Genomic DNA, 27,930 nt, shown 5'->3' with positions numbered 1-27,930 from the left:
ATGTCCCTGCGGACGGCCGGGAAACCTCTCCCCCTGCGGGGAGACGAGATGGTGTGGCTGGCTGGTGACGTGAAGCGCGCGTCGTCCGCACCCCGAGGAGTCGTCGGCCGTGACGCCTGCCCGCAGTCAAGTCTCCTGTCGGGCGAAGCGGAGCGCCGTTGTACGGTACCGCGTCCAGGTCGTTCCACGTCGCACTCGACTCGTCGCGGCTGTTCACGGTGTCGTAGGTCTCTGTGCCGGGAGGCGGCGGCAAGGGTTCGGCGAAAACTGCAGCGAAGGGCTCCACCTCGTTTGAAAGTGGCCCCTCGTGCTGCTCCTTTCCGCGTACATCCGTCGCCGTGGCGGACTCGGCCTCTGTCGGGTGGCTGGTTGTAGGGTCCGCATCGGCAACCGACGTCCGGACGGCTGGTGTGCTCCGTTTTTCTGCGGCCACGTTTTCCTTGCTCGGGTTTTTCCTCAAGTCGGCTGTAGCCGCATAGGAGCGTTGCCGCAGGCAGTCCGCTGTGGCGTGGCTTCCACCGCAGCGCCTGCAAGCCGCTCCGCATTCGGCCGTATCGTGGCCGAACACCTCGCAGCGAGCGCACAGCGGCGTTCGACACGCCGCGCTGATGTGGCCGTCTTGCTCGCAGCGGGAACACACCTTCCGGACGCCTCGGTAGTCAAACATGACGCGATGACCCTGGACGGTCAGGAAGTTCGGCATCGCTTGCTTCATTCCGATCGGGACCACGCGCCTCCCGTTTCCAAAGTGACGACGGCCCTTTTGGACGGGATGGGTGATGTACAGCACCTTGCCATAAGAGCTTAGTGCCGCCGCCAGCGCCGCGTCTCTTACGAACACCGGCACAGGAAAAGCCGTCACGTGGACAACGGCGGGACCCACGCAGGCTACTGAGCCGGAAGTGCCGTTCAGGGTGAAGGCGCCTTCCAAGAGCATCTTCTCCGCCGCCGCAACCGAGGCCATGGCGACGCAGAACTTCATGCCTCCATGGGGCTGGAGGCTCTCTGGCCCTTTCGGGCCGACAACCGACTCGATGCCGTCGACGATGTCGTCCGCAGTCGCGTCGGATGTAACAGTGAACTGGAAACAGTACGCCTTTGGGGGCGGCGCACAGAACACCGGAGGGGCAGCAGGTCCTCGGGCCTGCCATGACGTCACGGGCGGCCGCCTGGGCTGCTGCTAGCACGAAAGACAAGTAGTTGGCCTGTGCATCGGCAAAGGCACGGTGCCTGGGCTGGGAGGCTGGTTGCGGAACCTCCGGATTGCAGTGGATCCAGGGCCCGCCTGCACTTGTTCTCGACACTTCTCAACTAGCCAGCGCCGAAAAAGAACTTCGCTGGGTCTGGAGGAGCTCGGACGACAGCAACAAGCGTGCTCGGCGGTCGTCGAACTACGGATGCCCGTCGCTTGCTGCATCGCTTAATTTAAAGCCGGCAAGGAAACATCGAGATAAAAGGTCAAAATCAACTACAGTAATCTCGAAAAACGTAGATGCATTCTTCATGGCTGTGATCAGTCGAGATTAGTCCGGTCACTTTTTGCGTCACGAACAAAATGATAAAGCCTCGTTCCTGCGGCACTGAGTACGAAGGAACGGCCACTACGATGATACGTGGCAATATGCACGCGGACGCACGCACGCACGCACGCACGCACGCTAACACACACACACACACACACGCACACGCACACGCACACACACACACACACACACACACATACACACACTCACTGAGTCTCGGGCATTACGTTCGTTGTATTGAACCCACGTCTGTTGGGCCTGCAGTCGAGCGCTATAACCACTCATGCACCATGGCGGGGCTCGGGCATTACATCACTTTAAGTTCTTCATCCCTTTCCATTTAAATTCAGTATGGTTACCTTGAGTACCGGAGCACATCGGTTTTCACTTAAATGAGGATGCAAATTCCTTATCAGGGGTCTCTCTCTGTGGCCCAATTATTGCTGTGCTGCCAGTCTGTGTGTTTACTGCTGCGGTAAGGTTTCGCAGCTACATAATATTTCAGGAATTTGCTGCCTCGGCTCTTGCTTATTCACCCGGTTTTCAGCATCTTCTGCATCCTTGCAGCAGCAAAGAATAGCGCTCGTCAGGCTGGAGGACTCTTTCACGCGTGTGCGTTGCCGGATTCCACTGCTAAATTTCTACCTTCACAGATCTGGCCTGGCGTTTTCCCTACTGTGCACATATTGTGCCGAACCGGAGACAGTAGATCACTACCTGTTGTTCTGCACCCGCTTCTCTTCTTCTAGGAGGCGCCTATTACGAATTTCCTTTCATGAAATGAGTCTGCCGCGTCCACTGTGGTTGTTCTTTAAATGTAACCGAAAACATTTAAAGAACAATGACAGTGGACGCGGCAGACTCATCATCTGTTTTCGGTTAACCTCCCTGCCTTTCCTCTTCTACATCCTCCTCCTTCTTTAAATTCGCTTCTTGGATTGGACGGAGCGTCACAAGGATGCGCTCTCCTGCCCAAAATTTTTTTTCTAGAAATTCCGCGAATCCCATTCTGAAGGTTTTTTTTCTTTCGCCTCCCCGCTCTCAGTCAGTGCAAACGTGAAACATTGCTTGCGTTGTATTCGAATTGAATTTGCACACGAAACCATTGTCTAGTCTCCAATCTCCAAGCTAACAGGTCCCCTTTCGTTGCGTCGCTCAGTCTGTCAGCCTATACCCTATTACTACTTCTTTTCCCCCGTTAAACGCTCTTCTTTTCAGCAATTCTTCGCCTATGTCTTGGCCACTCCCGCATAGTTGGTATGTGCCCTTTCTATTTCACGCCAACCAACCAAACTTTTTCACACCACCAAGAGAACAGAACAAGTGACGCCAGAAAAAGCACTTTCTCTGGGGCCAGACATCAAGCTGCCATTCTATATGAGCTCGGTTCCGCGGTTGCGCGCTTGAAAACCTAAAAAAAGGCATATTTTGTGTTGTTGGAGACTTGTGCTTGCTTCTTTTTCTTCGTCACATACAGCTGTCGCGTGATTTCGCCTCGTGCACACGCCCGTGTTCTCAACGGACTTCGCAGTCCTCGCGGTGAACCAAACACAGCTCGACGGCTCGGTCCAGGCTCATTGGTGGCAGCAACCTGGAACTGGCACGTAAGTCGGCGGCAGTTTGCAATGGCTGCCAGTAGCGGGAGCCCGTGGCCCAAATGCCCGTAAGGCTAAGGCTTCGGGCGCGCGTTCGCCACTTTCGTGGTGCGTTTGACAACCAGACCATTGGCAGCTGCTGCCTGCAACTGCTGAGCGAGCGTCTACTGTTTGCACGTAGGACGTTGTTCCTCATCGTTTGGTTTCGCGTTTTACAAGGAGCTTTCTGCACACTGAACTGTTCTGCATCCAAGTCGTAACGGCAGGAGATCAGCTGAGGGCACTGGGGAATATAAGATCAGGCCACCTAGTCAAGGTTAGCCCGTAGGATATCTGGGAATATTTAAGAGCGCTACTTCTTCCTGAGCTGCGTTGGCGTAAGCGGAAGTGCGAGCGAGGAGCGCAGGAGCGGGTGAAATCACGGCGGGAAAGAAGACTGCGCGAGGAGGGAAGAGAAGGAAGATCGAGTTACAGCTACAGCGCTTTTTGAGGCATGCACACGCAGGCTTTCCAGGTAACAAGGTGGCCCACTCCCTCACCCGAGGTCTCACTTTCCGGGCTGGAGTTGGACCCCCTGTGCTATCCCTGGAGCGTCTGCTTACCTTCAGAGATACCGAGATACCTGGAGCATTTACGCACCACCGGCTCCCTCCCTAATCCTAACAAAGGCCTCCCACTGGTGCCGACTACAAACCAGTACTGCTCTCATCCCTATTCTCTTTCATATCCACTACCCCTATAAGTTCATCTCCTCCTGTAGGCTCCGCAGGAAATCGGGAGATTTCACGTCCTCCTCAGAAGCCCTACCTTCCCATGCCTTCCATCCCCGACCCCGGCGGAGTCATACTGGTAGACTCTCCTGGCCAGCTCCGCTGCTGCTGACCAGCGCCGGATATTTACAGATGCCCTCAAGCGGGTAGCCCTCCATGGGTTGTCCTTTGGCCTGTGAGGGCAGCCCTCTAAGCGTTGCCTCGTGGCATGTAAGGGGGAGGGGGGAAGGGCGGGGCTTGCCCGCTTCTGAACTGCTTGGCAATACATGTTTTCTGACGCCAAACGCCGCCGCCATTCGGCATTGCATGTTCGTCATGCTGTCGCCTATCTTTCAAATACGTCGACACCTGAGCTTGTATTTCGCATCACCTTTCATCGTAATTTTTCAGTGAATCTTTTTCCTTTGATGCTAGCTCTTAGCTGCCCTAATCGACGTCAAGCTTCCTGACACTGTGCTTTAAGTATGGGACGAGACTTCCTGTGCCGGCAGCCGACCAAATAACCTGCAGAGAACTATGCCGATAGTATGACCCCATTTCGATTTCATCGCGGCACAGAACCATTGAAACGGCGCTGCCGGCATTCTCTTTTTCCAACTTTTCTGCTTGCAGAATGCCCTACTAAAAATACTTCCATTAGCCGGCACTCTAACCTAAACCAAAGAATCTCGGAGTGTATATAAAAAAAGTTCGTCTCGATGGGGGCTCCGAAGTGCGGTCTTTTGCGTCCACAAACGCAGTGCTAATCAACTAAGCCACGTATCCTCTATAACACAGCATTGTGTTCGTGCTCCATACCGTTGCTCCATGCGTCACGTGTCACCAGCGAGCCAATAAGAAGACACTGCCAGCATCCTCTTTTTCAGGCTATTGTGGCGGCTGCTGGCAACGTAGCAATTTCCTTCAGGATATTTATGTCGTGCGTATGAACTGCTGCGCTGTATCGGCACACAGACCGATTCGTTTCGGCAAAAAAAAGAGGATTTGTCATAAATATCATACACAAAAGTCATCGCAGGGAGATGCGCCCAATTCCCACTTTAGTCTGACAGCGGGCAAAGGCGATTCTTTCCAAACTAAATTTCTTGCTTGAGGGGTTAAAGGGGCGACTGCAGCTCTCCTCCTTAAATCCGCCCTTGGAGCCTTGTGCGACAGCGCGTGCATTAGAACGTTTCATATTTTCCTCCTTATTTACCGTCCTGCCGCGTAACAATTCCCAGCGCTCCTGGCACGAGGGAACCTTTGAGCGGGACTCGCAACGTCATGGACGACCAGCAGGCTTCAACGAGCAGGTCGGAGGAATCCGCCAAAGAATCGTAAGCGCTCGGGTTATTTTTAACACGTGTTTTTGTTTATTTCGTGTTGTGTGCGCCGCTGCCGTTGTAATTCTGTGACGCTCCTGATATTCAAAAAATAAAAACGTTAGGGGGCACTGCGGAAACCGCATTAGAGCAATGCGAAAGCATTGACGCCTCCTTGCAGCCTCTAGCTGCTCCTCATTGCCTCTATGTCGATGGTGACATCGCGTCTGATAATAGAATCACAAAATTCACTTTAAACCACAGTTAATGCACCTAACTCTATAATTAATTCGCAGTTAATTAAAAAGTATTTCATTCCATTCACACCTAACTCGCTAAACTCACAATTTTGACACAATCTACAATTAAACCATTTCATTCACACTTAATTAGTTTAAATCCCACTTAAGTCACAATTAATCCACGATTCATTTGCTGAAATTCACCTTTATTTTTCTTACTTGCGCAAATATGCCCTGTGGCATAAGAGAGTTAGATATACATATGCAAACCGGTGGCGGCTACAGATGCCACCAAGGTCCGGTACGGCGGCCCATCAGTGCAGATTAGTGTGTCCCGTGGTCGGCTGGGGTGGGAACCCTGAATGCCGAGGTGTCGCTTGGGTGCCTCCCGAAGTCGTGGGCAAGTTAAAGTAAGTGGTCTAACGTTGCGTCTGCAGCAGAAGCGTGGCAGAAGGGGCAGTTCAGAAGCGGGGTCTGCGATGTCCAGCTGGCCCTGACGGCAGGCGTCAGCGCAGCACCCACCCTCGGCGCCACCTCCTCACGACGAGTTAAATCGCCGGGAAGGTTGGATCGACGCGGTGGTATTAATGCACTCGGGGCGCGGCGGAGAAATTCCTTGTTAGGCAGGATGTCGTCTCCTGCGCATAGTTTCAGTAGAGGAAGAGAGTAAGGAACTTGCAGTGGGTGGGACGCACTGTCCGCTTCCCTGCGTATTGCGTCGAGGCTACAAAACTCGGACTGGGCATGTATACGATTGCACGATGGTGCACACATCAATAACAATTCCCAGGGGACAGCATACGTGCCCTAGAGTCCCTACTGCTTGTGGTGAGTACGTGTAGAGGAGAAGAGAGTTCGCTGCAGTAGATAGTACGTCCTTTAAAGCGTAAAAGCTGTCACGAATGTCAATGAGCTCTGCTATCACAGTGGGAAGCGGCGCCTCTGCGATGCAGGAACGTGTCTGGCGTATTTAGGTAGAGCTGAACAGAGGAGACTGGTGTGCAATATGTGACCGTCTGAGCTTGGGTTCACGTTGGCTCTCTCACTGAACGATGAGCTGTGCCGGTGACACGTAGGGGTCGGTTGTCGGTCACCTGGGTATGCTGACAAGGAGGAAGTTCCAAAGGCGTCGTGTAAAGAAGTGGATATGTAGGGTCAAAATAACTTGCGAGAGCAGATGCCGCCGGGATTGCTGTTGATTTCCAGCTGCGCGCATTACGCCGCTCCTCCACGAGATAATCATTCGTATTCAGCTGAGCTTCCCCTTGTAATGTGTGAACAGGGGTAAAAGAATGAAGGCCAGTGATAACTCGCATGACCTCTCTGTTGACTGTTTCCAGTCGGTCCCAATCTCTTGGGGAAAGGCGTTGGAAGTGAGCTGGATAAACGAGCCGAGGCTGCAAAAGAGAGCGGACTAACGTCCGAGCCATATTAAAGCATGCGCCACCTGTTTTCCGGGCAATTCGACGGAACAGGTGCAGCGTGCTTGCGGCATTCTGTCGGGCAGATCGAACCCAGGGTGCTGCAGAACCAGAGCTGTCCAGGTCGACACCTAGCACCCGCATCAACTAGGCTGTAGTAAATAGTTGGCCGTTCAAGGTTTCAACGACAGCTGTGTAGGTGTGAGGAAAAGGCGGCGTCTACCCCACTGGTTGTGATAGACATAGAATTTGTCTTTTCAACCGACAGCGCCAGACCAATCTTGGTGCACTATTGAGAGGTCTTGTCCTGAGCGGTCTGAAGGCCTTCTTAGTGAATAAGGTCCGTGTGTACTGACCAAACGGTAACATCATTCGCATAATCAAATAAAAGATATCGGAATATTAGCCAGTTGTCATGCCAAAGAACGCCGAGCGATGTCAAATAAGACTGGGGCCAGCACGGGTCCCTTAATTCATTCGAATGTATCAGTAAGTCACATTATTCCGGCACCCACCTTAATTTAGATTAATTCACCTTAATTCATTCTAGTGCACCTCAATTCACCCTCATTTACCAGGTGGTCGAAATTTCCGCAGCCCTTCACTACGGTGTCCGTCATAGCCTGAGTTGCTTCGGGACATTAAACCCCAATAAACCAAACCAATCATTTACTATTGGCGTTTCTATAATTTGTCATTGATTAGATTTCGATTAACTCCAAAGCCCCCATCGTTTCACGTCGGTATTAATTTGGGACATTTAAATTTCGCGTTGCGCGTTGCCTCCGCCAAGCTTTCCTGTCACGTGGGCCAATCACATAGTAAGTCCCGGGCGGGGAGGGGGGGGGGGGGGATACCGGGTACGCACTTCCGGAGATTCAAAATTCCCGCCACTCGCGCCCAACCACGCCCACTTTTAGTCGTACTTTTGGCTCTAATTAGTTAACTCGTAATCCGATTGGCACCAATTTTTTTCGCCCGGCATCCTCACACCACCCCTCTTCGTTTATGACCACTTTTTAGGGGATATCTTTCTTTATAGCTGCTCGCTACTGCTGCCGAGATCTTTTGCGGACATGAAATCGTCCACATAGCCAAGAAAGGCTTTCGCCTTAAAGATGATCTTCCCAGCAAACATCTAAGTAAGATGTAGTGTAGTTCATGGACTTCGCCGATGAAAAATAGGATTTGTCATAAATATCATGCAGAAAAGTCCTCGCTGAGAGAGGCGCCCCCCCCCCTTTAGTCCGACAGTTGGTCATCGGATTTCTTCCAAACTAAATTTATTGCTTGAGGAGTCAAAGGGGCGACTGCAGTTGTCCTCCTTAAATCCACCCTTGGTGCCTTGTGCGACAGCGCGCGCATTACAGCTTTCCATTTTGCTCCTTTTTTCCTCGTTCTGCAGCGTAACAATTCGCAGCGCTCTGGGCACGAAGGAACCCCTGACCGCGACTCGCAACGCCATGGCAGAGGAGCAGGCTTCCACGAGCTGCTCGGACGAGTTCTTGAAAGAATCGTAAGCGCTCGGGCTACTTTCAGCCAGTGTTTTCGTTACCTTCGTGTTGTGTGCGCCACTGCCTTTGTAATTCTGTGACACTCCTGATATTAAAAAAAAAGCGTTAGAGGGCACTCTGGAAATCACGTTGGGAAAAAGCGAAAGCACTGACGCCTCCTCGCCCCCTCTATTTCCTCCTATTTGCATCTATGTCGATTGTGAAGTCACGTCTTCCAATCGAATCACATAATTCACCTGAAACCACAGTTTATGCGCCTTACTCTATAATTAATTCGCATTTAATTAAAATAAATTACTTATTTCACGCCTATTACACTTGATTCACAATTCTCGCACAATCCACGTTTAATTCAGTTATTGCAGACTTGATTCATTTAATTGCTACTTAATTCACAACCAATTCACAATTTGTTTACTCTAACTCACCTTTAATACATTCCAATGTATCATCAAGTGCCATTATACCCACATTAATCCACCTTAATTAAGTGTAATGCATCTTAATTCATCTTCAGTTACTACTGGCGTTTCTATTTTTTGTCATTATTGATTAGATTTTGATTAACTCGAAAGCCCCGATCGTTTCACCTCGGTATTTATTTCGGACATTGAAATTTCGGGCAGCGCGTTGGCTCCGCCCACCTATGCGCTCACGTGGGCCAGTCACGTGGTAGGTCACGTGGGGCGACAGGTGGTAGGACAATTCCTGCAATTAAAATCCGGGCCACTCGCCAACCGACCACGCCCACTTTTGGTCTTTTTGGCCCTAATTAGTTAACTATTGATCCGATTGGCATCAAATTTTTTTGCCTGGCATTACTCGCTATAGTTCCCTGCTACTCCTGCCGGGACCTTTTGCGGACGCTAAGTCGTCGACATAGCCAAGGAAGGCTTTTGCCTTAATGATGATCATCCCAGCAAACAGCGTATTAAGATGTAGTGTAGTTCGTGGACTTCGCCAAAGAAAAATAGGATTTTTCGTACATATCATACTGAAACGTCCTCAGTGAGAGATGCGCCCTCCTCCCCCTTTAGTCTCACAGTTGGCCAACGCGGTTTTTCTCAACTAAATTTCTTGCTTGAGCCTGGAAAGGGGCGACTGCAGCTATCTTCCTTAAATCCACTCTCGGTGCTTTTTGCGACAGCGCATGCATTACAACTTTTCATATTTGTCTTTATTCTTCCTCGTCCTTCAACGTTACAATTCGCAGCGCTCTTGGCACGAAGGAACCCTCGAGCGGGACTCGCAGCGGCAAGGACGATCAAGAGGCTTCCACGAGCAGGTCAGAAGAATCTGTCAAAGAATCGTAAGCGCTGGGGCTACTTTTAGCCGGTGTTTTCGTTTCCTTGGTGTTGTGTGCCCTACTGTCTTTTTAACACTGGGACGCTCTTGATATTTTAGATATAATGTTTACTCCCAGGAAACACTGTATTAAGACCTCTGTACAGTCCCGTATGTTCCCGTTTCGTAGAACTGTTTATACAGAATGTGCCTTTCCCTGGAGAGCCTCTGTCGAAAAAAAAAACACCTCTGTACGAATAGCGATGGCCACGGACTTCTCTCCGTACAGCGCTTGTACTATTGGATGCAGGTTGCAGGCCGTAACGTGGCTGCATACTGCTTTCGAATTAACGACTGTTGAAACTGACCCTTGATACTATGTGACCGCCGCGGTGGCTCACTGGAATACTGAACTCGGCTGCTGATCATGACGACGCGGGACCAAATGCGGCCGCATTTTGGTAGAAATGCCAGTTGCGGCGGCCACATTTTGATGGAGGCAGAGTGCAAAAGTCTCGTGTTCTGTGTACAATGTCACTGTATATAAGTTAGCGATCTTTAGGTTGTCAAAGTTAATGAGGTGTCCTGATCTACGGCACCTCCTTCTCTCTTCCCGCTTTTACTACTGTCGGATACAACTTAAGTCTGCAGTGAAGCTCCGCCCATATTTACGACCACCGAACTGGCTTCCTCCACGACGAAAAAGAAGTCCGTTGTCGACACTTTCTTTGTTACGCAAGCGAGAAGCTTAGCAGAACAAAAAAAATAAGCTCTAGAGGTTTTATACGTCGCTCGTTTAATATAGTAAAAGATTAAAAAGCTGATCGCATTTACCTTTACGATTAGCGATCAGAGAAGTACAGGACGCCGTAGACCGCGGAAAGTGTTAGCAACTACTGTTTTTTACAGTTGTATCCCTCTATGCATACATTTCCCGACGGCGTAAAGGAGGTGTTCATCGAGAATGAGACAGCTGTGTCGCTTTTCCTTCAATTGAGCATTTTCGCCCTTTAGTGATTGTGACACCGTACCGAGTGCATACATGCACTGAATCCACGGTGACTTTGAAATCATAGTAGGAACATTGAAATCGGCTTTTGAGGAAAGCAAATGGCGCTGTAACTGTCTTACATATCTCGGTGGACACCCGAACCGCGCCGTAAGGGAAGAGATAAAGGAGGGAGTGAAAGAAGAAAGGAAGAAAGAGGTGCCGTAGTGGAGGACTCCGGATTAATTTCAACCACCTGGGGATCTTTGACGTGCACTGACATCGCACAGCGCACAGACGCCTTTTGCGTGTCGCCTCCATCCGAACGCTGCCGGCGTGGTCGAGTTCGAACCGACGTACCCGACTCATTAGCCGAGCGCCCTAACGTTACACTGAGCCATCATTGAACCACCGCGGCAGGTATAGAGCATTGAAGACCGTGCATGGTTTCAAGCATATCACAAATGTCGTTTTCAAACATATGCAATAGAACCTCGTTGGTTATTTCACATATGCATTGAACTTAGCGGGAAATAAATTTCTAACGCATGCACTTTGCCCTCCAGCAAACAAGGTAAGTCCTGCCCAGAGTCCTCGTTTTACGATGCTTATCCCCCTTATGCATGTGTGCTGTGACGAAATCGGCGCGGCCACCTACTGCTTCAGCGATTTTCACTTGCCGTCGCCTTCCTCGAGGCCCTCAGGGCCCACGTGGTTCGTGGGGGAAGGAAAGCTTAGGAGAGGCCCTCGCCAGGGGGAGGAAAGCGGAGGCAACTTCCGTCCCGGCTGGTTGGAAACACCTCCTCTGAAGCAGTGACTGGTCCGCTATCCGCTGTGAACGCAACTGATTGCGGTATTCGCGCTAGCATCTGTAAAAAAAGAGAGGGATATCAAACAGGAAGAAGTTTCTGAAATTAGGAAACATCTCTCTTTCTCAATTTCATTCGAATTTCCATCAGTCGCGTTATCTCGGGCGCTGTCGCCTGCTTTGTGGCGCCTGTCCAAAAAATTTTTTGATGTCGTGTTCCCTCATGCGTTAGTCACGTCTGCGCAGCGACATCTACGGCGGTGTTTGGTTTTGGGCTCCTGACCTTCGAAATTGCGAAGAATGCAGCGAGACTTGCACGCATTTGACGAGAGCCTCTATCTGCGCTCCCTTTCTCGGCAGCCACTGCTCATTTCGGCGCCGTGGATCATGAACTATGATTTATTCACTGCTATGATTCCAGTCGGCACGTCGTGGCAGCTGTTTGCGCAACTGCATGCTAACAGAATTCTATTGGCATCACATATATTAGCATGGACAGTGAAAGCCATTGCGTGATAGCGGTTTGCTTTCACATGTTTACACTAAACAATATTTAGAAATTATCTACGATTATAAGGGACATCGTGCACGCATTAAATTGCGTGCACTCACTGTGCACAGAATAATACCTTTGCATCGCGTGAACACTATGCACGGAATAATCGCACATGTATTGCGTGAATGATGCTCGAAATGACGTACTCAAAATTTGAGCTGCGCTGTCTGAGGGAAACTTAACGCCTCTGGTGCGTCGACACATCTGTATTTTAGGGAATGCTACATTATAGAAATATATATCCCTTTTAGACTGAAAATAACTTGAAGGGTATGCGCGTCAGTAAAAGAATGGAAGATATGTTCTCTGTTCTTCTTGCATTGGTTGCACTGCTGGTAAACGAGGGTCGCTGCAGCGCTGAGCGAATGTAAGAAGGTTTGGTTTATTGGGTTTAACGCCCCAAAGCGGCTCAGGCTATGAAGAACGCTGTAGTGAAGGGCTTCCGAAATTTCGACCACCTAGCTTTAAAGAACCTCAGGTGGTGTCCGGAGGCCTTCGCTACGGCGTTCCTTATAGCCTGAGTCGCTCTGGGACGTTAAAACTCCTTAAACCAACCTTTCTTACACTGGCTCAGAGCTGCCGCTACTATCGTTGACCAGCAGCGCAACAAGTTTTAACATTCCACAAGAGCAATGAAATGGTGTGCGGAAACCACTAACGCGCCTCTCGCGACCTCGAGCAGAGCAGGCGGACAATGATACACCAGCCCAGCTGCCGTTGCGAGCCCATTATGGATCAGTCCATGCGTGAAGCAGATTCCATGCGAACACCCTCCGCGCTCGCTTGTTTGGTTCATCTGTTGACATGGGGATTAATGCGTCGTTATTCACCCGACAACTGCTATGAACGTAACTGAATGAAGAACTGACACTATTCTCTGTAATTCGTGTCGGCATGGAGGTATGGACAACTTCACCCCCTCCTTTCGCCGTCCGAGGTGCGCGCCACAAATGCGCCGTTAGTCACGTGTTTTCACAAGTAAAACCGAGAGGTTTGGCCGACGGCGCCGCAATAGTCACGTTGGGGCAGCGGCATGGTCTGTTGCATTATCTTCTGTGCATGGGCAAGCGCGGAGACGACGCCACCAAACGAGGGGGAGAACTCACGTCTAACATCAAATAATGTGACCCAACAGCCTCTCCTAAATTCTTTCCTTCCTCCGTGGCGTGCTCCGAGCAGTGTCATTTTCTATGCTTTCTCAAGTGCATTTATGCATTCGGAGAACCCACCCAGACAGCTGGCTGCCTCTACGCTTCTGCTCTACGGGTCCCGAATCTCCAGGCCGTCAGGTTACAAGTACTCCGGTTAAAACGTCGCCCTATTTTTATGGATCCCCGCGTGCATTGCGGAGAACCAGCCCTGGTAGCTGACTGCCTCGCCTCTTCCGCTCTTCTCGTCCCCTCTGCCTCTAGGCCCACAGGCTGCGCGGGCTGCAGAAAAAGCAGTGACATTATTTATGCTTGCCCCCTTGCACTTTTGCATTGCGGGAAACACACCCTGGCAGCTGACTTCCGTTGCGCTTGTGCCATGCTGGTCCCACTTGTACGCTAGCGCGCCTTTTATAAGTGCCTAATCTTACCGCATGGGCATAATTTGGCAGAGCTACGGACACATTTGCCTGGAAGCCGTATAGTCGAATGTATAAATATGTATCCATATTACTGCAACATTACGGCGCAGAGCGTAGGATTTTGGCGCCTATTATCTGGAAGCTGGCAAATCTATTCAAATACAGCTCAGAATGGAACATGCACATTAAGATGCTAGGTGCCACCAGCCTGGATGGTGTCATTTTTTTCCTGCCCATGTGCTTCATTTTGGGCAATCCTTAGAGAAGATATAGCACTCGTGCTTCCGTAGTGCTTCAGACTCTGGGGACTTTCACTCGTTTGGTAGGTGGAATTGTTAGTTGTGCTGCGCTATCCATGTTATAAGAATTTGTACCGGATTGCAGCCCCCAAGAAGGCGTAAAGATCTGGTCCCTCAGCGACTTTGACATCGGCCGGCCACTGGGAACGGGCACGTTCGGCATGGTCTACCTTGCCCGAGAAAAAACGACGCATTATCTCGTTGCTCTGAAGGTGGGTAGACAGTGCGAATTGAGATCATTTAATGTACAGTTGGTGTCGCAGGATTGCATTGATTAAGTGAGATTTGTTTTCTTACAGCACGTCATTGTTGCCACATTACCTCCATTTTGCTGTGCGGTAGCAGTTCATATGTGTTATCAGCGGGGGTTCGATTTCGTCCTTTATATACAGGGCGATGCACCTGAATTGTTCTGTTATTTTTAAAAATAGGCTTTTTGGTTTAAAGGACCTAAGACTATCAATTGTGTAGCGCATCAGAATACACATAAGACGTTTAAACTTGTCGGCTTTTTGACTTATACTGAATAGTTACCTTTTTAACTACAATTATTACTCTCCTAGCCAAGAGGCGTGTAGATCGCCTTGGGTAATATCTATATGAGAAATTCCAATTTCTAAAACGAAGTTGCTCTCAGTGCTGTAGCCTAACATATTTTGGCTGTTGGACGGATTATGCTCACTTGAGGGGCCGCTTTGCCTTTGAGCCTGTCGAAAGCGCTTGTATTTAGGCGCGACTTAGACATTTTTTGGGGCCACAGTTACAGGCTGACTGCTTTTCTAATTTCTTTCGCATTTTTGTATAGAAGGCCATAGTACGACCTATTATCCGACAGAGAGATGGATAGCTTTGGACGCACTAGCGAAGCCTTGACGCTGTCGTGGGCTCACTAGTGCGCAATGGTTTGGCTGGAAAGACCACTCGTGTTTACGAGCTTCGACACGCAGCATACTAGGCGCAGTGGAGAAAACACGTGTGCATATTCATGCTCATTGAGGCGTATGTTCGTGCAACTGCCTGCCTGGTCGAAGTGTGTTCTGCCCCGCGAAAACGGTATCTGTGCTTGAGCGATAGTCAACTTGGCTCACGTACTTTGTGGAATTTCTCAGAGTGTAAAAACCTCGCGTAGAAACGCTACTTACCTACCCCAATCACTGAAACACAAGGTACACACATGCAAGTTTACCGAGGGTGGAAAAACAACGTATCTTCCCTCCACCTTCTATAGATGTGTGATGCGATGAATGTACAGAAGGACTGCGATACTTCTTATTTTCTGAGGACCAAAGTCATCTCTTCTAGGCTTCCGAAAATTAGTCATTTTTTCTGTAAACTGCTTAGAGGCTTTCCCGAATGAATAGCCGCAGGTCCAGCCGCGCGCAGCCCCAATTTTCTCCCCATGGAAGATACTTTGGGCCTTGTGGTAAGACCCAAGTGTTGATCATGAGAAGACGAAACTATTCCGCTTTTGGGCTCTTTAGAGTGCGCGGATTTAAACGGTAACAGCAGCATAACACTGCAAGGCGTTTATTTTTCAAACGCACGCCCAATAGTGCACCGATATGCAAAAAAGAGAGGCTGTTCCACCCGCCTGTCCTCTTACGCGCGCAAATGCTTAGCATGGCGCAGTTCAATTCAGAAGCTTTCTTTTTAGCCACCGCTGCGGGGCACGCGTGAGATTGCGGAGCCGTATCACTTTATCAAAGCTTCGTCAACGTGTGTAAGTCAGTTCCAGTCACGTTGTCCGGTAAATAAACCTTTCACAGGCAGATATCTGTTATCTGGCTGATGAAAGCCTACCGATCTTTGCGCTTATCCTAGTCGATAAAAACGGCAGAACAGCCTCAGAAATGCAATATTCTGCCGGGTTGTCGTAACGACAGATTTCTCTCTTGTTTTGTTGTTTTTTTCTTTAATACTGTGTTTTTTTTGTGGAGTACTTTTCTATAGTCTGTAGTTCTGTAGCTCTTTTCTGCAGTAACGATGCAAAATTCTGTCATTTGTAGAAAAATTTCTTGTGTTGCAACAAGGTAATGGGCAAGAACATAAAATAAATTTCTGCGATGATAGAAAACTTTATAACCTATTTTTGCGTTGAGATTTGTTGCTTTTGTTCTTATTTCCTTTTCGTTGCGCTCTTTGCCAACCTAAGACCACGGCGCTGTGCATGATTTTGTCAACTGTCCATCCTTGCGGCTCCTACTCTATTCTGAAGCCATTTTCATACAACGAGAACATTGTGTGCATACTGCATTCAAGCACCCACGCTCATGGCTTATCAGAACTGAACAAAGCTCAGCGCCTGCTCCGAGTCCTGCTGCTGCTTTCTGCTAGGATATCTTTTCACTGAATAAGAAGGCTTTGTTTAAGAGCTCCAGAAACTCTTTTTCAGCGCATAGAGAAATTTCCTGACGTGATAACTGACATCGTGCACAGAACCATAGCGTCTACAGGCTTCAGGACATGTTGTATTATCGCGAAACTTTGTAACATTTGTGAATGCTCGAATGCAACGCCAAGTGGCCTTATCACACTGCGACGCAAGAGGCGACCCGATATTTATGGAAACATTGTAGCCGCTCTCAATGGTTTCTACGACGTTGGAGATTGTCGTAAGTGTGTTTCGAACCTTATCTCGAAAGTTCTTCAAACTGAGCGTTGTGTGAGGGCGACGGTGATGCTGTTCTTCGTCAACCAGCAGGTACTATCTGGCTCAGAATGAGCTACACCGTGCGAGCGCGTGGCCGAGCGCTCTGCAAGGTTCTACAGTGGCGCCGATCGTGCCGGGTTTCCGAGTTATCTGGAGAAAGTGCAGCTGTTCTTGGAAGCGCACATCACCCCCACTTGCTTCGCCTTCACCCTCGCTAATTAGTCTTGTTGTGATATCAGTTTCGAAAATGATAATGGCAGCCGTCGATTGTGTGCTCGCCGTCTCGATTCACACAGTCGATATTTAGTATGCCACTTGGCGGTTCATCATTGTAGTGAACGGAGAACATTGAGCTAAAGCGCCGTAGACTAGTATGCACGAAAGTGGCTGCCTGTAGTGACCAGAGTAAAGAGCAATGCGTTCGTCAGCTCGCAGCATGCCCCTGGTGCCCAATATTGCTGAAATCCTTTCTAAAGCGATCGCATAGCCCTTCCGGCACGAAAGAAGCGTTCATTCCTTGACCAGTTTCGCACGCCATGCCTAGTCGGTGGCAAAAACGCTGTATCACCTTGCAGTTTCTTCTTCAGCGGAAACAAAGTGAACAAGAAGAAATGATAGCAATCAATGCCCTTCAGATAAACGGGGCCGAGGGGTTCCAGCGCGCCTGTTGGAACAGCCAAACCCTCTTCCGATAACTCGGAAACCCGTCATGATCTGCGCCACTGTACAACTTTGCAGAGCGCTTGGCCACGCGCTCGCGCGGTGTAGCTCAATCTGAGCGCGATAGTACGCTTATTGTATTCGGGCACATTGTGATCACACACAGGGACAGAGGGTTACTTACGGACACAGGGACGCACAATAAACAACGTACAAGTTTCCAGCAGTTCTGCCAGTCTTCCTTGTCCATCGCCTGCCGATACCATACTTGGCCATATTTTGACAGCTGAAACTGACTGGATGATTTGCATATGGTTGCGCTGTACTGTTTGTAAATTCATTGTAAGTCTGCATACGGCAGCCAACAATAAAAATTCTGGGGAGGAAAGGGGAGCACTTTGTTATTACAAAAGTGCGATGAGGCGAAAGCCACTTCTGCCTCTGTTGCTGCCCCAGTTACTGTGGTGATGAAGTCATAGGTGACGTCACACGCGTGTGCCCGCAGCGGCCAGGGTGGAGTCTGAGCAGCGGTCGGCGTTCTATATATAGACTGTGGTCAGGACGTCAGAGGTGACGTCACACGTATGCACAGTACAATTTCGTTTACGACATACTACGTAATTGATGACGTCAATAGTTTTTCTTAATTTACACTTTTTATTTTTAGCCGCCGCGGTGGCTCAGTGGTTATGGTGCTCGGCTGCTGACCCGAAGACGCGGGTTCAATCCCGGCCGCGGCGGATGAATTTCTTTGGAGGAGAAATTCTAGAGGGCCGTGTTCTGTGCGATGTCAGTGCACGTTAAAGAAACCCAGGTGGTCGAAATTTCCGGAGCCCTCCACTACGGCGTCTCTCATAGCCCTAGTCGCTTTAGGACGTTAAACCCCATAACCAACCAACTTTTTGTTTTTAATTTTACATTTTTTATTCTTTGTTTCCTTTAACATTTATTTTTATTATCCCTTTTACCCTTTTTATCTACTTTGTCATTATTTTTATTCTTATCTTTAATTTTTATGATTTGCTGTTTTTATTATTTTTGTTATTCTTACGTTGATTCTTGTAATTTCATGTTATTTTATTTTAAGATGAGTTCAATGATTTTTGGTAACGGCCAATTACACCACTGGTGACGTATCAAGATGATTGAGCGCTACAGTGTGACAGTTTTCACGGACGGACGGACAACGATGAGCGATTAAAGGCTTTCGCCTTAATGCTTCTGTGTTCACAACGAAAGAGAGCAGCGCTCGAGGGCTGTAACACTGCCAACCCAAATTCTTTAAATTTATTGGTCACAGTCAGAACTGCACATCATCTAAGTTTGGAGGCTTCTGGCATTATTTTTCTTGCTCTGGTGTTTTCTACCGCCTTGTGTTGAAAATGCAAGGCCTTTAGATAGAGTGTTCTTTGCAGCACACGCCCTAATCACACGAAGAACTGGTGTGTAAACGTTGTGCTTGAAACAGCAGCAGTGGCCTAGCGGTTGGGGCATCGGCCTCGCAAGGGAGAGGTGCGGAATACAGACACTACTGCCGCCGCGCGTAACCATCAGTTTGCATTTGGTACAAGCTTTCGCCTTGCCTGGTGTCCTACTTCTATAGAATGAAATGCTTGGCAAATGGGTCTTTGACGCCACCTTGTCCAGATGAAAATAGCGTTTTCCATGGCGTTTTCTGTCCAAATCTTCCCTTAAAACGTGCCGGCAAGCTTCATCGTCAACGTTGTGCGTGCAGGTCCTGTTCAAGTCTAAGCTGCAGCGCTGTAATGTGGAGCGTCAGTTGCAAAGGGAAATCGAGATCCAGTCCCAGCTAAGGTGAGCTTGCTTGCTTTGAGATCTGCATTTTCATGAGTACACCTTGTAGCACACTTTGTTGTGCTACATTCTTGTTTGAAGGTTATCCCTCTCTGTGTTGTTGTTTTAGAGCAAAGCTCTTTGGCGATCATTTCTTCGTTTCGTGGCGTCGCCGTCACTGTTCGTTATAACTAGCAGTGGACACCTTACCATTCGAGCGGGAGCTTGGAAAGCAGAAGGAAGGCGCATAATTTCCCTTTTGGAGCAGTGGACACCTGAGTCGTGCTTTAAGCTACGTGGCGGTAGTGACAGATGTGCGCTGCATGCGTTGCCTTTGACAACGTTGTGCCAGAAACGCGGCGCTGAAGCCATAGTCTGTCGGCGTTCGTTGTGTTCATTGGCGTTGACAACTTAATACACTCTGATCATTTAAAGGGAAGGAAGTGCGCTTTACTGGCTCACTGGGCCAGTGGACGCCTTAATCACGTTTATAGGAACGTGGAGTGATTAGATAGAGATGTGGGCTGTATGCGTTAGCCCTTACAACGGTGAGAGAACTGCCACCTGCCAGGGTGGCAGGGTTGGTGTGTACTTTAATGTAGACACAAAGGCAAACAGGAACACCACTTATGCCGCAGAATATTTCGTTCCTATTGCTCGTAACGCTTCCCCTGGCTGTGACCAACTCGCGAAATACTTGCATAGACCAAGTCTTTGAGAACCAGGCAATGGTGCAGCAAGTCGAGCAGATATTCATCTATTTCTCCGACCGCTAAGCTTCCTTCGTGACAATCAAGAGCAGTTAATGGACTGTTTCTTGAAGAAGGAATATCTGTGAGAAATAAGAAGCTGTCTCTAATTCTATATACATAATGTCTTGTTCGACTCCTGTGCCTCAGTCTAGCGAAAAGCTGAAACAGCTGATGCCCACAATTTCGGATTAGGAAGTAACGGAATCGTCCGCAATTTTTTTTTCCGTAGGTTTAGTTATGGCCTGAGCGCGCTCATTAACTGCACTTCTTTATTTATCTTTGACGTTTGTTTAGTGCGAGACCTTTATACGGCTCTGTCGCGTCAGCAAAAGTTGTCCGCCGTTCTGTCCGAGCGATTATATCGTTCTCTGATGATAAATGTGTTAAAGTGTTAGTCTGACGCATAGTATGTGATAAAATGTTGCCGGTGAAAAAATTTGGTTCATGAGGTGTTATTAATTAATTAAACACGAACAAACACTCAAAAATACACTTAGACATCGATATCGTACACGGACTTCAGAACAGCAATGGACGTCGATATAGTATGCCGACATTTTGCTTTCGCATTGCTCCAATGCGGGTCGCCGCTGCGATCTCAAAGATTTTTCTTCTGCAATTATATCACTTGCTTGCTATCAGATGAAGCTGTGAAGCTGGTGGATATTCTCCTGACACTGTCTTTTGAGCACTTTTGTTTTCTTGTTGAAAGTTGTCACAAAATTAGGCGCACTTTAGAAACAAAGAAACAAAATGCGCGCCGCGCGGGCGCAACTCGACAGCGCGGTCGTAAAATGGGGAAGAAAGAAACCCGTGGAGAGCGACTGTAGCCTTGTGTGTGTGTGTGTGGCTGCGCCCTCCACCACCGCTCACCGGAGGGAATGAGTCAGCCACGACGTCGATTTCTCTAGAACGCCGGAGTTGTTTCTGCGTGGTGTTGGCGGAAAGGGCGTAGCCTTGCGTGCGCTAAGACATGTCCCCTGCGCCCGTCGGCTGCGGTGCCACGCCAGAAATTACAAGAAGCTCCACGAAGCGACTCCCGGCTTTTGACTGATGAAGACGCGCGGCCGGTGCGAGAGGGATAGGGAGACTGCACGGCCGACACTGTGTGTATGTGCGCGCCTATTTTGGCGCGTAGAACAAACAGACGCGGCCCCTGCCTATAAAGCAAGGACTTTGACCGCTGTCAGTTTAGTCTGAGCCGTCGTTTAAGCTTCAGAGAAGCGCACCCGTTCGACTCCTGGGAAAACACCACTCGCCCAGCCAAGGACCAACGAAGCAACGTGCGCCAGTCTGAGTTAAGGCATCGTCGTGGACCTCTGGTCGTCGGACTGTCGCAGTGCCCAGTGAACAAATTGTGTTTTGTTTGTTTGCCTCTCTCTTGTGCTAGTGAACTTTAGGTGCAATATGCCGTTTGTGTTGTAATCTCTCTCGAGTTTAACTTTTCACGAGTTGCTTTGTTTTCTTAATCACTTTGTATGTGTTTGTACTAGTGATTGTGTAATCCTCTGTATCGTCTCATTGCTGCATAAACTCTGTTTTGTTTGTGAACCCTTGACTCCGACCCATTCTCTGGCTCGCCACAGGTGAAAGCTGGGCACGAAACGACCAAAAACCCGTTGTCACTTGGTAGCTGGTCTCCGCAGAGCTTGCCACGCTTAGTCGAGGGCATCTCCTTTGAGTCCGAGACCGCTACCCCCACACGCTATAAGGGTGTCTGGGAACTTCCCGCTTAAAAGTGCGCGAAGTTTGGGTGACAAAGTGCATACGTGCCACTACCAGGTCGGATTGCAGCCAGCCAGGACGTGAAAAACTCATGACAGCACGCAAGTGAAGTCAACACGTTCTACAGAGAAAGGCGCTTCAAAGCCCATGTCCAGAACACGGCCTCTTTTGAGTACGCTTGAGTTTGTTATTGTTCGAACTACTAATGCTGCTGCTATGTTGGTTTTTCAACCTCCTTATGGAACAAAAACTGATGCGCTCTTGATGTAGCATGGTGGCTCTCACAAGATATCACACGTGGTTTTGTACGGGTGACTGGGGCGGTTATTTCGTTATTTTCGACGTGGAAAAGTGAAAAGTATGACGAAATGCTTGAAATTTTACACCAGGCACGCTCCACCAGTAAGTTTAAAAAATTTGCAGTGGTACATGATTAGAATAAGAAGGGTACCAGAAACCTTGCTTATGTAAATTTCACACATAACTTCCATGGCTTGAGGTATGCCATAATGAATCGCATTTCTGTTCACAAAGTACAGCAGTTTTGGTGAAAAAGTTGTTGTTCCAGAATACAATGCTGTCATTCTTGTCAACTTCAATTTTTTGCTTATTTTTGTATTCTGACTCATCGTTCAAAGCAGCCACGGTGACGCACCGGCGTGCGTAACCTCGGTTAAAATAACCATGTTTTTCGCTAAGCATGGTGCTGTTGTGCGCACGGAAGAATAATGCTAATTGTTAACCTCGGTTAACGTATCCACACTTAACAAAAAAAGGGGTTACCTTAACTGCTGTGAAGTGTGCTCTTGTGGCGAGGATATTAGGCGGGCAAAATAAGTGCATTGATGTCCTTTTTTTTCCGAAAGCAACACTAAACGAGTGTCCGAGCCATTTGTCGGAGCTAACGAATGGCCATACTGCGCATGCGCGAGGAGCACAGCTGGCGCGCCGCCGCCGTCGCTGCGCGGGTGACTCAGAGGTGCTGCCACCGCGCTCGCCAGTTGCGCATGCGCAGTAGCGACGCAGAGATACCTAGCGTGCTGGAGCCGCCGCCGCTCCCGCGCGCTCTCCAACGCCCCTCTCTCCTCGTTGCTTTCGCAATCCTCCAGGCTTAACGAGAGCTAAACCAGTGCCAATGTTTTTCGCGTGAAAGTACAGGAAATGCACGCGTAAAACAGTGTTGAAATTTCTCAGGGCTTTTACACTGTGTAGTGATTTTTAAGCGTCCATCTGTTCTGTCGTTTTGTGCGTCTGCTCTGTTATCAGTGCTTGTGTGAATAATATTTAACTCGGACGCACTTCAACATTTCTCGGAATTGTCGAACAGTTTGATAGCAGTGTAGAATGCCTACGGGGTTGCTGAAGCTTATGTTCAGAGCACCTCGATTTTCTTCCCTTGCCTTGCGTTACTTTATCTTTCAATGGACGTTAACACAGCGTTTGCTTTGCGAGTGACCACCGGTGCCAGACTAGTTCAGTTGCCCAACGGCCACTTTGGTCCTTCCCTCGCAGGCACCCAAACATCCTGTGCCTCTACAACTGGTTCCATGACAGTACCCGCGTCTACCTCATTCTGGAGTATGCACCTCAGGGGGCGCTGTACCCCCGCCTTCGTGCCGCTGGGCGATTCACCGACCAGCAAGCAGCCACCGTGAGTGCACCCTCCTCTTCTCACCCATGCCTCACCCCCATGACTGCCGTCACCACAGGTTTCAGTGATGCCACAGGCCATCCTCTGATGCTGTGAGAAAAGCGCTGTGCCTCTGGGCAGAAGCCAGTAGTCTGATCTCCAGGGCCGGTTACTGATGGCGGGTGGTTCTTCTGAAGAAATTAGTTTTACGTTGAGGAACGGGTGAAGGAAGGGGTATTGAACAATGTGGTTGTTGGGGAGCATCAATGTTAACGCTTATAAAAGGTTTAAAGGCAGATTAAGGCGGAGGCGTAATAGGCTGAATTAAACGATAAGGCTGAGGAGCAAAGCTGACAACATATAGCTTCCGGTTTATGCAGCTAATTCTTACGACCCTCATGTTCTAGAGTGGAGCTGATCTTAGAGAATGTAATGATTATAGGGGAGGGCGGTTGGTATTTTCTCATGCCCGAACCAAATTCGAATCGACAGATAAATATTACTAATATTCTCTAGGGTGATGTCAACATCTTTACAAAACCAATAACCGTGTGAAACAGCGAACAGCTATAGCGGCGGTGCTGCGAAACAGCGCTACACATTGTGGAGTTTCAGCTGCAGCTGCCTAGAGACACAAGGTTGATCTCAAAAAGGAGGACGCAGCACGAAATCAGTGTAATAACTCTATGACCGTCATGTTATACGTAAAAGAGAATTTTTGCATCTGCGGCGGTCGTGTTATAGGTATAAGAAAGTTGGTTCTCTGTTGATGATGAAAGCGATTAAATTATCGCCGCATCTCAGACGAGGAGAGGGGTGAAAGCTGTATGAGCCACGACCTCCGAGATCGGGCATCGAGTCACGGTCTGCTAAAACAGCCTGTGCCCTGCCGCGTTGTCCAGTCTTGTTAGCCAGGTATGAGCAATATAATACAGCTGTTGTGTACTTTCCTATTGGGGAATGTCGGCAAATACAACAGATGTGTCTTACCAGTAGACACCTATAGGGCAGAAACGTGGAAGCTAACGAAGAGGGTTCAGCGTAAGTTGAAGACAACGCGGTGAGCTATGGAAAGAAAAATGACCCGTGTAAAATTAAGAGACGGGGAGCGGGCAGAGTGGGTGAGGGAAAAAACGCGACTTTATGATATGATAGCCGGAATCAAAGGGCAGAAATGGGCTTTGGCAGGGCATGTAATGCGAAAGCAAGACAACCGCTGGTGCTTAAAGGTAGCGGAGTGGATTCCATGAAAACACAAGCGTGGCGGAGGGCGGAAAAAAGTTAGGTGGGTGGATAAGACTGACATGATTTCGGGGATACGGTGGCCGCAACAGGCTCTGAAGGGTTAGTTGTAAAGACATAGGGGAGGCCTTTGAGTGGACGCAGTCAGGTTGGTGGTGGTGATGATGATGATGATGATAATGAGCAATATACACGCCGCCACAAGAATGGTCCGGATCGCTGGACTCAAGCCTCAGTATCGGGCTGTCCGATCTCGGCAGCATACTGTGGGGCGGAGGGCTTATAGTTTTGTGTTACAAATAAAATTAGCTAGTTTGGACCAAACAATTCGTATTTTCGGCTCTTATAGCTTGGAGTGATTTGGAAAATTGCTGCATTTTTTCTTGCGTTGTTGGTTTTTTCGTTAATCATTTCTGTTTCAGTAGAGATTAGTGAAGGTGAAAGGGCTGGAATTTTCCATGTGCTACTCGCTACGCTTGTATTTCAAGCAGGAATTAGATGCCTGAAGAGATGGGCGCCATCGCCGTCTAAAAGTAACGTGATATAAGAAAAAGCTAAGAATTCAATACGGAGCTTTATTCAATCATAATGCACTTCTTAATAGAGGCTCCGAGAAACTGAGCTTATAATTGACTAGAATAAACTCTTACTTCGTACTTAACTTATACAACTCAAGAGAATATCGCTCTACATGACTACCATATATACTCCCTAACTGGTCCATCAGTCGCATATTGTCGACCCCTTGTACGATTGGTCGATGTCGTTGATTTTGTTACAAAGCGCGCCCACCTTCTCCCCTACAGTACGCCTACCAGCTGTGCCAGGCCCTCAAGGTCTGCCACAGCCAAAGGGTGATGCACCGGGACATCAAGCCGGAGAACTTACTCCTTGGCTTCAATGGGGAGATCAAGATCGCTGACTTCGGCTGGTCCGTGCACTCACCCTCTCTCAGGTAGGCACACTGGCTAACTTTCACTTGGCATGCTTGATTGTCTGCAGACGCTATACATGCTGACAGTGCTGTGGTGCTTTTTTCCATTATATTGGCCTTGTATTCTTGTACAGGGTGCGCCGTGTTTATCTGGCCACGTTGTATAAAATTATCCTGCACAAACTAGTGGACCATTTGGGCTCAGGACCCGACCAGAGGGTTTCTTACGATAGTCTGCGTTTTCCGATAAATAACGTCACATCACAACTTACCTGGATTTACTGGAATCGGCGAAAAACTGCAGTATTTTGAACACAGAACTTTTGTCGAGGCGAGTGGAATAGCCAATTTGAGCAGCGGCACCATCTGGGGTAGTGTGAGCCTGCCCCTGCTCAAAGCAGGATTATTTTTTTTTCTCGCAGTTCGCCAGATGGCGCAGCCTCTCAAATCGGCTATTCCGCTCGCCTCGACGAAAATTCTATGCGCAGACGACTGCAGTTCTTCGCCAACTCCTGTCAGTTCCGATGCTAAGTTATTTATCGGAAAACGCAGACTGTCATAAGCTGCCCTGCGGTGTGTCCCTAAGACCAAAAACCAGTAGTTTCCGCAGGACAAATTTTTGCAACCCGGACAGATAAATACAGTGCACCCTGCATACAGCTGCTTTGTACGAACGAACGAAACAGAGGTGTGGGGCTAAGTTCAAAAACTATACTGTTTGTTTTTTTAGTGTTTGAAATTTTTGTGAACAAAGGGGTCGGCAAATGTAAATTGTCCTGTCATAGGAGTTGAGCAGACAAGGAAAGAGAAAAGAGGGGCCCCTTATGACAGGCATGCCGGGGAACAGTCACTCAATCCAGGAAGCACAAGGTATCTTTCTTTTAACTTGTGGCGTCCTGCAATTTGAGACTAATATGGTATATTTCACATATGATTGACTAGAAAGCAGAAAAAAACTACTTACAGCCAGTGCTGTCCAAACCCACGACCTTTCAATTTCGCGTCCGGTGCCCTATCGACTAAACGAAGGCGACGGCTGTCCAATCTTATGCTTTCGTCGGTATTAATTTGTAGTGTCATCGAACCTTGAGGGTGTTCATCAGCGCCATCCTCGTCCATAGCGGCGGACGTAGAACGTCCTGCATTCCCGCGAGTTCCACGTAGGAACGTGATCGAACGGTGAGGGCGTAAGGGAAATCGAGGCCGTCGTTAGCTATTGAGCAGACGGGGGAAGGCAAAAAAGGGCTTGTTATCACATAAATGACGGAAGCCGACAGTCACTGAAACCAAGGAGCATAGGGGATGTTTTCATTATAGGCATGTCATCATAGATAATCCGCTTCTAGTAAGTGCAGCTTCGCCCTTCGACCCTCGGTTAGCCTCAGTGCAACTAAATCACGGCTTAGACACACCTGCTATCGCGTCACGACTCACCATGCTGAAACAAGAGAACAAAAGTGACTCGAACTACTTTCGAGCGATAGTCAGTGACTGCAAAAAGAGCTGCAAAACCGCTTCGGAGCAGCAGCTAGCTAAATGTTTTTTGATAACTGGTAAGCACATGACTAGTAATAGCGAGCGGTTGATTGCTTCTTAGTGCAAGCTGGAAATATACGCATGTTGAATCTTTCAATGTTGCCTGCAGGCGACGCACAGTGTGCGGCACATTGGAGTACATGGCGCCGGAAATGATCACGGGCGCCGTATACAACGAGAAGGTGGACCACTGGTGTCTGGGCGTCGTTATCTACGAGATGGTGGTGGGCACCCTACCCTTTGAGTCGGATTCAGAAGAGCGCATATGGGTGGCCGAGATTGAGTTCCCGCACCACGTCGGCGCCGATGCTCGTGACATCATCGGAAAGGTTAGCAGCACGCATTGCGTGAAACAGTGTGCCGCTGGTGGCTGCAGGTTGCATCCACGCCTGTCAGTGAAGCATACGTGGTGCACTTGGTATGCCTGCCCGCACTGCAGATATACGCTGCCACCACAGCCCAGTTCTTTTCTGTTCATATTTGTACCTCACATTTTGCATAGCAAAGTTTGCATATTGCACTTAGAGAGGCCTGTGCTTATATGGTTTTCTTCTTCAGAAGCAGCGTTCTTTGTACTAAATGCGCTTATTTTATTGAAATATATTCAGTTTTTGATAGTCAATGTTAGATAAACTGGCAGGTAGGTAGGTTAGGTTAAGATAAGGTAGGTAGGCAGTATAGGATATATTAGGCTTGGTAAGGTACCTAGGGCAAGATAGGGTAAGACAGTTCAGGACGCGCTAGTGTAGGCAGGTTAATTAGCGTAAGTACACTAGTTAAGGGGAGGTCAAGGTGGACAATATACGAAAAGGTATTTAGGCTAGGGTGCGATGCATAAGGATTGCTAAGAAAAAATAGGTATGTAAAGTAGGGAGATGGACATGCTGTTTAAATTTGAATATGCCAAGGGTTGCAACATGTTCTCTTTTTGTCGCAGCTGGTCCAGAAACGTCCGGCAGACCGAATTTCCTTGGACGAGGTGCTGTCCCACCCGTGGATCACGAAGAATGCGGACACCACAGTAGTGTGCACAACATTTTGAAAAGAACCTTGCGGGCACCGTTCCATGCGTTCACTGGGCATTCTGATTTCTTAGTGCACTTTCGAAGAGGCATCTCAAATTCCTTGTATCTGTT

The 27,930-nt window shown here is 48.8% G+C and overlaps 1 protein-coding gene across 1 annotated transcript; it reads left to right on the top strand.

Annotated features, from left to right (window-relative positions):
* On the top strand, window positions 1-27,836 carry LOC149356432 (aurora kinase C-like). Its single transcript, XM_089576341.1, has 9 exons — window positions 1-160; window positions 3,055-3,127; window positions 8,258-8,368; window positions 13,957-14,083; window positions 18,917-18,996; window positions 22,965-23,103; window positions 25,131-25,279; window positions 26,904-27,123; window positions 27,732-27,836. Exons 1-9 carry the CDS (start codon window positions 1-3, stop codon window positions 27,834-27,836), a joined length of 1,164 nt encoding a protein of 387 aa, XP_089432467.1.
* The last annotated feature ends 94 nt before the right edge of the window (window positions 27,837-27,930 follow it).

This window comes from Amblyomma mixtum, chromosome 3, assembly GCF_055824585.1.
Source record: "Amblyomma mixtum isolate Tamu chromosome 3, ASM5582458v1, whole genome shotgun sequence".
NCBI classification, from domain to species: Eukaryota; Metazoa; Arthropoda; class Arachnida; order Ixodida; family Ixodidae; genus Amblyomma; species Amblyomma mixtum.
This window is presented reverse-complemented; position numbering and strand designations above follow the sequence as displayed.